The sequence below is a fragment of the Miscanthus floridulus genome, chromosome 13 (assembly GCF_019320115.1).
Source record: "Miscanthus floridulus cultivar M001 chromosome 13, ASM1932011v1, whole genome shotgun sequence".
Classification (NCBI taxonomy): Eukaryota; Viridiplantae; Streptophyta; class Magnoliopsida; order Poales; family Poaceae; genus Miscanthus; species Miscanthus floridulus.
Genome location: NC_089592.1, coordinates 1,342,079 through 1,352,568, shown reverse-complemented (window position 1 = coordinate 1,352,568; position 10,490 = coordinate 1,342,079). Strand labels below are relative to the sequence as shown.

The 10,490-nt window shown below is 50.0% G+C and overlaps 1 protein-coding gene across 2 annotated transcripts; it reads right to left on the bottom strand.

The window, feature by feature from the left end:
* Window positions 1-4,230: 4,230 nt before the first annotated feature.
* LOC136500788 (indole-2-monooxygenase-like) lies at window positions 4,231-6,231 on the bottom strand. Of its 2 annotated transcripts, none has more exons than XM_066496217.1 (3): window positions 5,617-6,231; window positions 5,104-5,529; window positions 4,231-5,008 (listed from the first exon to the last, which is right to left on the bottom strand). In XM_066496217.1, exons 1-3 carry the CDS (start codon window positions 6,217-6,219, stop codon window positions 4,382-4,384), a joined length of 1,656 nt encoding a protein of 551 aa, XP_066352314.1. In that variant the 5' UTR covers window positions 6,220-6,231; the 3' UTR covers window positions 4,231-4,381. The 2 variants fall into 2 exon arrangements, with proteins under 2 accessions (XP_066352314.1, XP_066352313.1); XM_066496216.1 differs by having other exon boundaries at window positions 5,101-5,529; window positions 5,617-6,230.
* Window positions 6,232-10,490: the final 4,259 nt, after the last annotated feature.

The following is a 10,490-nucleotide window of genomic DNA, read 5'->3' as shown; positions in this document are numbered from 1 at the left end:
GGTGGCGAGGATCTTCGCATCACGGTCGCTAATGGTGACCGCCTAGCCTGCGTGGGGATCGCTCGCGACGTCCCCATCCGCATCGCTGACGAGGACTTCATCATTACTTGCGTCAGTCTGGACCTCGGCGGGTTCGACTTCATCCTCGGTTTTGACTTCCTCCGGACGTTGGGACCCATCTTGTGGGACTGCACCGCCCTCACCATGGCGTTCTGGCGCGACGGTCGGTGCGTCACTTGGCAAGGCGTGGGCGGCTCGGCCATGCCTACCGACCAGCAGCGCTCGGCCGCGACCGCGGTCACCACCGACCCGGTGCTGCCCCAGCTGGACAGCCTCCTTTAGCAGCACGGCGCCATCTTCGACGAGCCCCACGGGCTCCCTCCAGCGCGCCCCTACGACCACCGCATTCACCTGCTGCCCGGTACCGCGACGGTGGCGGTGCGCCCTTACCGCTACCCCCAGCTCCAGAAGGACGAGCTGGAACGTCAGTGTGCGGAGATGCTCACGCAAGGCATCATTCGACCGAGCACCTCGCCGTTCTCCGCGCCCGTTCTCTTGGTGCGGAAACCAGACAAGTCCTGGCACTTCTGCATCGACTATCGTGCCCTCAACGCCAAGACCGCCAAGGACAAGTTTCCGATTCCAGTGGTTCACGAGCTGCTTGATGAGCTCCATGGTGCGCGCTTCTTCACCAAGCTGGATTTGTGCTCTGGTTATCACCAGGTGCGCATGCACCCCGACAACGTAGCTAAAACGGCGTTCCGCATGCACCATGGCCACTATGAGTTTTTGGTGATGCCGTTCGGTCTCTCCAACGCTCCAGCTACCTTTCAGGCGTTGATGAACGATGTCCTCCGGCCATACTTGCGCAGGTTTGTGCTAGTATTTTTTGATGACATCCTGATGTACAGTTCCTCCTGGGCCGAACACCTACAACATGTCAACATCGTCCTCCATGCCCTGCGAGCGCACAACCTCCACCTCAAGCGCTCCAAGTGCTCCTTCGGCACTGCGTCCGTGGCTTATTTTGGCCATGTTATCTCCAAGGACGGAGTGGCCATGGACGCGGACAAGGTCGCGGCGGTTCATGCGTGGCTGACCCCATGCTCCGCCCGTGGTCTCCGAGGCTTCCTAGGCCTCGCAGGCTACTACAGGAAGTTCATTAAGGATTTCGGCATCATCGTTGCCCCGTTGACGCGTCTCTTGCGGCGAGACGCGTTTGCTTGGGACGACAACGCGACCATGGCGTTTGAGGCGCTCAAGGTCGCCCTCACTACGGGGCCAGTCCTGCAGATGCCTGACTTCGACAAGCTCTTCATCGTGGATTGTGATGCGTCGGGTGCGGGGTTCGGTGCCGTCCTTCACCAGGGCACTGGACCCCTTGCCTACTTCAGCCGGCCTTTCACTGTCCGCCATCTCAAGCTTGCAGCTTATGAGCGCGAACTCATCGGGTTGGTGCAAGCCGTTCGTCATTGGCAACCGTATTTGTGGGGGCGTCACTTTTTGGTCCGTACTGATCATTACAGTCTTAAATTTTTACTTGACCAGTGCTTGTCCACAGTTCCCCAGCATCAGTAGCTCAGCAAGCTTTTTGGCTTTGACTTCGCGGTGGAATATCGCCTGGGCCGCCTCAACACCGTGGCCGACGCGCTGTCCCGGCGTGACGCCGAGGCCGTGGCGCGCGAACGCCGGGTTGCTGCTGCATGGCCGGCGTATCTTCGTACCCGACGTCGGTGACCTGCGCCACCAAGTTATGCAGCTGGCCCATGCGGCTGGACATGAGGGTGTACAGAAGACTCTCCACCGCCTCCGCGCCGACTTCTACATCCCAGGGGATCGCTCCCTAGTCTAGGACTGGGTGCACACTTGTGCGACGTGCCAGCGCAACAAGACGGAGGCATTCTAGCCGGCCGGGTTGCTCCAGCCGCTGGAGGTGCCTGACCAAGTCTGGGCCGACATCTCCATGGATTTCATCGAAGGGCTGCCCAAGGTTGGCGGGAAATCCGTCATCCTCACCGTCGTCGACCGCTTCTCCAAGTACGCGCATTTTATTGCGCTTGGGCACCCCTACACGGCTACCTCCATCGCTCGCACCTTCTTCGACAACGTCGTCCGGCTCCACGGATTCCCTTCGTCGATCGTCAGTGATCGGGATCCCGTGTTCACCGGCCATGTCTGGCGGAATCTCTTCCAGATGGTGGGCGTCAAGCTTCGCATGAGCACCGCTTTTCATCCTCACACCGACGGCCAGTCGGAGGTGGTCAACAAGGTGATTGCCATGTATCTACGTTGTGTTACAGGTGACCGGCCAAGGGCGTGGGTGGACTGGCTGTCGTGGGCGGAGTATTGCTACAATACCTCCTTCCACACGGCCCATCGGATGACTGCCTTTGAGGTGGTGTACGGCCGCCCTCCTCCGCCTATTCTGCCGTACAGGCAGGGGATGGCGAGGACCGACGCCGTAGATAGCCTTCTCTGTGACCGCGATGTGGAGTTCCAGGTGGGTGACTGGGTGTGGCTGCACCTCCTCCACCGCACCGCACAGTCCCTCGACCCGCGGGGTAAGCGCAAGTTGGGTCATCGCTATGCTGGTCCGTTCCAGGTGCTGGAACGCATTGGTCGTGTCGCGTACCGCCTCCAGCTGCCTGAGAACGCCCGCATCCACGACGTCTTCCACGTTGGTCTCCTGAAGCCGCACCGCGGCGACCCTCCAGCGACCCCGACCAGCCTTCCTCCGGCCATGGAAGGCTGGCTACTTCCTGCTTCGGTGCGGGCTCTCCGTGCGCTTCAGCGCCGTGGTGTGTGGCAGGTGCTGATCCAGTGGCACGGCCTCCCTGAAGACGACACTACATGGGAAACCCTCGACGAGTTCCGCCACCACTTCCCCGACTTCCAGCTCGAGGACGAGCTGTTTGCGCAGGCGGGGAGAGATGTTATGACCGGCGTCACATATACCAGGAGGAGGCCCATTAGTGGCTGAGCTTGTGCGCCGGCATTAGAGGGCTAACAGCCCATATTATCTATTATTTAGCCTATTTATTAGATATATCCCTTATTTTTTAGAGCTATATATATGGCTTGTAAGACATTTGGATAATCAAGCAGAAACAATATATTTGTTTCCGGCTTCCTTAGGGAGCCGGGAGATTTGCCCTAGCCGCCGCTTCCTCCTTGCTCCTCACGTTCATCCTCCACCACGGCGCCCAGCCGCCGGCAGCGAGGTCCCAAGCCTGCTCCACCTCCCTCTCACACCTACAGACACCGTGATCTACGCGGTAGGATCCGTAATCCTATCAACTTGCCATATATATGCACCAATCTTTTCTTTGCCTAGTGGAATCAATTCCAACTTGCCAGATAAAGTAAGACTATTTCTTTCTACAAGTGCTGGGATCATTGGTGATGTACAGAGATACATGCAAATCACAACTGACTAAAAAGCAGAAATGAATAACAACCACTTTCTGGCAGATTTTGGTACCGCCGGTCACCTGTGACACATTTAAAGGTGATGGGTTTTGCTCAGACTGCCACTTTTATTAATATGGTGTGGATCAGAAGGCCGTGGGTGACTCAGCATGGTGACCTTATGATAATCTCCGACATGAAGATCTTCTCAAATTCCTCCTTTTCTTGAGGGTTTTCTTACAAATTCATGGTGAAGGATCAATCTTTTTGAGGATATTGTTGTGAACACACACTCACCATTCACCATGTATGTGCCAGCTATGGCTGAAGTTTCACCTGATTTGGAGGTCATTTCATTGTATTTTTATCTCTCCCTCCCAAATCTTTCAAGCTGTTTCTCTGTGCTGATTTTGAAAGTTTTTGAAAGAAGTCCTGATGTTTTGATTTCTCCAAGATAGAGAAACTTACTCCTAAATTCTTTCAAAGGTTCAGGCCAGAAGTTCCAAATTTTACATAGGAAAAATGGCTGAACTCAACTTAGAAGTTGGACATGATATGACCTTTTGGTGCTTTTGATTGTTCTATCGCGTTTTTATTTCATGTGTGTTTTTCACTTAGTTTCGTTCCTAGGTTAGTTATTAAGACTACTTGTAACTGTGTGATCTTGGTGATTGTTAAAATAGAAGCCCTTGGGTCAACTTGGGACATATGCCTTAATTCTTCCGTGTGAAGAATTTTTGGTTCCCATATTCACCGCTCTGACTATTCTAGAACTTTGTTAGTTAATTGTGCGTCACAAATATGATAACAGTTTGTGCATGGTGAAAGGATGAAATGCATGCTTTCTTTATTTAGTATATATGCGTGCTTGACAACAAGTCCAAAACCCACAAGTATGATGCAATTACAATAGGTAGTGCACATCTGAGTCCTTGATCTATCGCGTACATGCCCAACTCTACAGACTAATGCATTAATCTTGTGCAAGTATAGGGACAAGGAAGAGTTTCTCTGTACGATGCACTGTCACCCCAAATGATTCAGTCATATCGATGCCTTTCTTCGCTAATTCCACAGGTAGCTCCCAATTGAATTGGTAGATAAGGTTTGCAAGCATGACTTCGATAGTTGAACTTGCAAAGTTTATACCCGGGCATATCCTTCGCCCTGCCCCAAATGGTAAGTATTGGAAATCGTTTCCTTTATTGTCCATAGCTGCGGCGCTACCTCCTTCCATGAACCGCTCAGGCATGAACTCTTCCGCTTTCTCCCAATAGCTAGGATCCCTTGCAAGAGCCCAGCTATTAACAATGGCACGTGTTCCCGATGGTATCGTGTATCCTTCTATGTTGCAATCGGCCATGGAGAGGTGGGGCACAAGAAGCGGCGCTGGCATATGGAGTCGGAGTGTCTCTTTGATGACTGCCTTTAGGTAGACTAAACTGTTAAGCTCGTCTTCAGTTACTATCTCTTTTCCCTTCGCTATAGTGCTTCTCACCTCGGCTTGTAGCTTGTTCATGAGGCAGGGGTTTCGCATGAGCTGAGCCATCACATATTCAAGCACTATGAATGATGTATCTGTGCCAGCTTCAAACATGACCTACATACAAATGGATACATATATATAAGAATCAGCAGCATATATTTATATGTGTAGGCGGTAGTTGTGGGTGAGGTCACGTTATTATATACCACCAGCTGCGCCTTAATATGATCTCTCGTGAGGTTGTACTCTTGTTGAAGGGAGAGCAAGACATCGATGAAGTCACTCTCCTCCCCGTCACGTTCTGACGCTGGCCTGCTTGCATGGTCATCGATGAGCGTATTGAGTAAGTCGTCCCACATCTTGTTCACCTTTTGTGCCTTTGCACACACCATCCTCTTGATGATGTCTAGTTTCACCAGCACTGGGAAGTAGTCCTCTATGTTGAATCCCCCGATGAGAGACGAGTTGGCCTCGACTAGCTCCCGGAAAAGTTTATTGCGGCCTTCCTGTCTGAAGAACTTGCCAGACACAGCGTGACACACGATGTCGTTGGCGAAGGAGTTGAGCAGTTCACTCAGGTCGACAGCGGTGCCTGCGGTGGCCGCCTCGCGGATCTTAGCCACCACCAACCTCACCTGTTGTGAATTATTTTCAGGCAATCATATCTTCGTCTATTGAACAATATATCTTAGTGATTGCTCAAATTGACGCTTGGTTATTACCTCATGCTCGCGTGCATGGCGGTAGGTCCGGACCTTCTTGTTGGTGAGGAGGTGCGTGGTGGCAATCTTCTTGACCTGGCGCCAGTGCTCACAATACGGGGAGAAGGCGACGTCTGTGGAGCCGTAGAAGAGGATGTCGGTGACGGGGGAGTAGGCCCTGGATGCGAAGATGTGGTCTTGTGTGCGGAGCACGGCCTGTGCGGCGCTCGGCGAGGAGACGATGAGCGTAGGGACGGCACCGAGGTGGAGGAGCATGAGGCCATCACGGCCATGCTTGGCCGAGAGGTCACGGAGAGAGATGTGCGGTAGGGGGCCGACGAGGTGCAGGTGGCCGATGATGGGGAGCCTGCTTGGAGGCGAAGGCAGCTTGCTCAGCAGCTGTTCTCTGGCTCTTGCGGTGGCCGTCGACAACGCCGTCGTTCCAAAGAGGCGGCGCACGAGGAGGACGAGAAGAGGACAGACAAGCAGGACAGAGAGCACTAGGGCCAGCTGTGGAGGAGACTTCGCCGGCAGCAGCTCCTCATAGTGGTCATGAGCGTGAGCCATATCACAACAGCGCAACGCTTCCCCTGGCTGTAGCTTGCTACTGAATTGATTGATCATAGCTGGGTTTCGTTGCCCAGGTGGTCTTTTATATAGCCAGAACCTGGTGATTGCACCAAGAATAAGGCACCTTTTTAGTCGGTAGTTTATTCAGAAAGGCTGCAGAATGCTACTCCCCTCCGTCTCAAAACAAACTTAGTGAAAATTATTAGAAATACAAATACGGTGAAATTCAATCATTACAATTATTTTAAATACAAATACAATGTAACCACTTTTATATACATGTGCTCCTGCATATTGCCTGTTTTCGACCTTGATTGATTTACTAGGAACAAGTTCAGGGGGCGTTGTTTTCGACCTTATTAGGTGAAGTAGTTTGCAACAAAACCCTACTAAACAAGGAGAAATGCTATATTACAAATATAAACAGCATGAAGGCCTCCTCAGCATATACCATGGTTAACTAGCTTTTTTTATTATTACTAGTAAATATGCTCGTGCATTGCAACATAGCATATAACTTATTATATGTCCACCTAGATGACTTGCGCGGCCCAGAGGTTTATGCGACGATTACGTCATCTGTTATAATACATTTTGGAATCCAACTTCATACCATGGCTAGAAATATGTCCATTGTTCAAACCATGTTCTTGTACTCTCGTGTTGGATTTGGATTGTGAAGCCTTTAGATTGGAGGTATGTGGACAGCAAGAGTGAGATGAGGATGGGAGAGAGTGAGGTGTGGTGGCAATGTGTTTGGGTCATGAACTAGACAACAAACTAATTATATTAGGATTCTTATCTCTAATTTGTCATGTACTACTATTTTTAATAAAACCGGCCGACATGACTCATATGCTTGAGTGAGTGGAGGGGATGACGAACCCGGAAGAGAGTGAATGCCGAAAATTTTGGAAAAAGAAATTTTTGCTCTTTAATATTAGAGATCAAATATAAAATATAAAATATGATATAATATCTAGGGACTCTTGTGGCTTCTTCTATAGTGACTTTTGAGCTAGCGTTAAGCATATTTTTTTAATAAAATAGAGTAAAAAGCTACCTCTTGACCAAGTGTTGGGGGAGCCCATACGGAGTATGGGCCAACTCCCTCTCGAAGAGGCCTGATGAAGGAATAATGGCGGAGGCTGTCCCTAAAACAGTGGAGGCTCTATCCAAAACGGCGGAGGCTCTCCCCAAGACAGCGGAGGCCTAGCGCAAGGATAATGGCGGAGGTTCTCCCCGAGATGGCAGAGGCTCTCCCCAAGACGGCGGAGGCTCTATCCAAAACGGCGGAGGCTCTCCCCAAGACGGCGGAGGCCTAGCGCAAGGATAATGGCGGAGGTTCTCCCCGAGAAGGCAAAGGCTCTCCCCAAGATGGCGGAGGACTAGTACAAGGATGACGATGAGTTTCTCCCTGGGACGGCGGAGGATCTCCCCGGGACAGCGGATGCCTGGTGCAGTGATCATGGCGAAGGTGTTCCTCGAGGCGTCGGAGGCCCACCAAGGTGCGGGACGATCAAGTCAGCAAGACATACGTGAGGATAGTTGATGGGCCTCCAGTGGGCGTCGGCTTAGGCCCAAGGTGAAGACATCGCGAGACGGTGTGATGAGAACACCCCTGAGGTTAGATACTAGGGCTGGAATATTTCTGGAATGTACCGTATCAGTTGAGGGGCACTGTTGTAAACTCTGTAAAGTGGTAGTTGAGCCCTATAAATAGGGAACACTTGTAACTGTACAGGGGGCTGGTGAACGAATTAATGAAACCCTAGTTCTTGCGAGTCTGTATTTGATCCTCATTCTCTCTTTCAGGCAGTGCCTCTGCCGAAGCTAGAGACCGGAGCCCCGGCCATACTCCCACTTTGCCACAGCCTACTGAATCCCTCGTTTAGCGACCTTCTACCCGGAGCCTCTGATGGATGATCTTGTCCGACAGGAGTGCGCCGCGTTCCGGGACCTCCGCCCGTCTTAGGCGGAGACCCCAACCTAAGACGAAGACCTCCGCCCACTTCTCACTCTTGTTAGAAACCGATGTTTCAACAGTGGCGCCCACCGTGCTCGGCACGAAATTTTTTAGAGAGCTAGAAGTTGGAGCCTTCGTCGGCAGACCATGTCCTGTGAGAATCCCCGAGAAAAGGTAAAATCCTCAGGGCAAATGTACGATCTAAACCATAGCAGATAGCGAAGGTTATAGCTTCGTATAAAACTTTTTCGTAAATCTTCATGGCTAGATGACAGAGATGACAACTGCCGTAAAACCTCATCAACTTTTTGAAACAGGTCAAATAAGCCTTCGGTGATATTAACTTTTTCAAAAAAAAGAGAGGTGTCAAAAAAGCCTTCGGCAATAGTACTAAAAAAACAAAGGACAAACAAGCCTTCGCCAATGTCACATGTTTTTAAGAAAGATAAGAAAAAAAAACTGAGTTAGGTTGTATAATCTTTGTCAAGAAATGCACCAAAGCTTCCAGTGCCTCCGTCTGTTTAAAAATAATGTATAAAAAATGTGTGTCATCTTCACATGCCTTCGACACCGATATATATACACACAACTTTGACTGAATTTTGCTATTGCAAATCTGTATCATCTAACCATGAGCAGCTGAACGTCTAAGCAAAGCCTTCGCCAACTGAACCCTGGTGGAAAGCCTTCGACGTGTCCTCATCAAAGACAAGCCTTCGGTCTCTAATGGTCCAGCGCCACAGCTTTATCTCCGCCCAGGCGCCTCAAGCCTGCGCCTGTTTGCGGAGACCTGCAACGGAACCGAGCCAGACCAGCACCTTCGCCAGACTCGACGACCAGCTCACGTCTGTCAGCCACCAACGGCTGAGGACCTCCGCTCGGCCTCCACTAAGTCCACGACGCACGGCCGCACCCTCAACGTGTGCGCAGGGCCATGGACGCCACCACGGCTGGCACGGGACAACACGGCCACCACGTTTTCGTGCAGAAGTTCATCGGCCTCGCCTACTCGATAAAGATAAGCATAAAAAATCACCTACTCAAATACTATTCTAACAATACAACATGCTGCGTGCTTTTCCATGTTTCAAACAGGCTATAGCAGACCTCCGGGCCCAAGGTTTTCATTATCGGAAATAAAAATTTATCGGATGTCATGGATAAATAGGATAAGCAAGATATATCGGAAATATCGGACCAAATTCAAAATAAAATTCAAATTGTTTTGAAAAAAATTCTGTAGAATTTGACTTGAAACTATTCCTAATTTATTAAACATCACTTGTTCACAGATAAAAACAAGAATAAAACATTATAGTGTGGGATTGTCGCACGACTGAATTTGGGTTGTCTGTGTGGAAGCAGGAAAGAAGGAAAAAATTTGGGCGATGTCAAATTTTATCGGACCTTGTGGATAGAAAGAAAATTTCAGAAATTTCCGTGAATTTCGGCCGATAAAAAAAACCTTGTCCGGGCCTACGGCACACACTCGATATGAGTTCGATGGTGCGGAGCTCGGACCTTCGTCTATTTTGTGTTTTCCGGACGAAACGAGCACCTCAGACAAAAATACACGATGAGTATCCCATCCTCTCTCCTTTCTATTGAGATATATTTATATACATACTCCCTCCGTCCCATTGAGTTTGTCGTTTGAAAACCGTGCCCCCCTCACAATCCTGATTCCCGAGTGACAAACTCAATGGGACGGAGGGAGTATATGTGTATATGCATATAAAAAGCCTCGCAGGATGCGAACCTGCACCCTTCGGGCATTCATGACTAGCTAAACTGCTGCAACACAAAAAATTATGATAAACATTACCTAGGCTCTCTCAAGCTTTCGACTCCCTTTAAAAATTATAATAAAAAAACACAACAACTTTTTGCTTTTGTTGGCACAGCCACCGCTGAACAAAATATACTTAGGATTTTCCTTCGGAAGGCTAACTGGCAAGCCAAGCTAGTGTTTGCGCTTCTTTTGTGCAGGTCGTCATTTACTTGATAAGTCCGGGGCCTTCGATCACATTTATCTGGAAGATAGAAATACGTGATGTCACACCGGAAGTTGAAACTCAATTCCCTCTGGGGCTTTCACAAAAACCACGGACCTTTGGGATTTTCTGGTTTTTTCGATTTCTCAAGACACAAGAATAAAGCCCATCCAAGCCTCCGGCAATGCTCCAAATGAAAACAGCATCCTTCGTCCATGAAGTCAGGAATTCAATTATTTCTTTTCAAATTAGTAGCCATCGCCAACAACCTCCGCTAAGAATCCGGCCTTCGTCAGCAGAGTAAAGATACTCATCTCAATATGTGAAGACTAGCCAAGAGCACATTCGAAGGTCAGTGAAGCGTT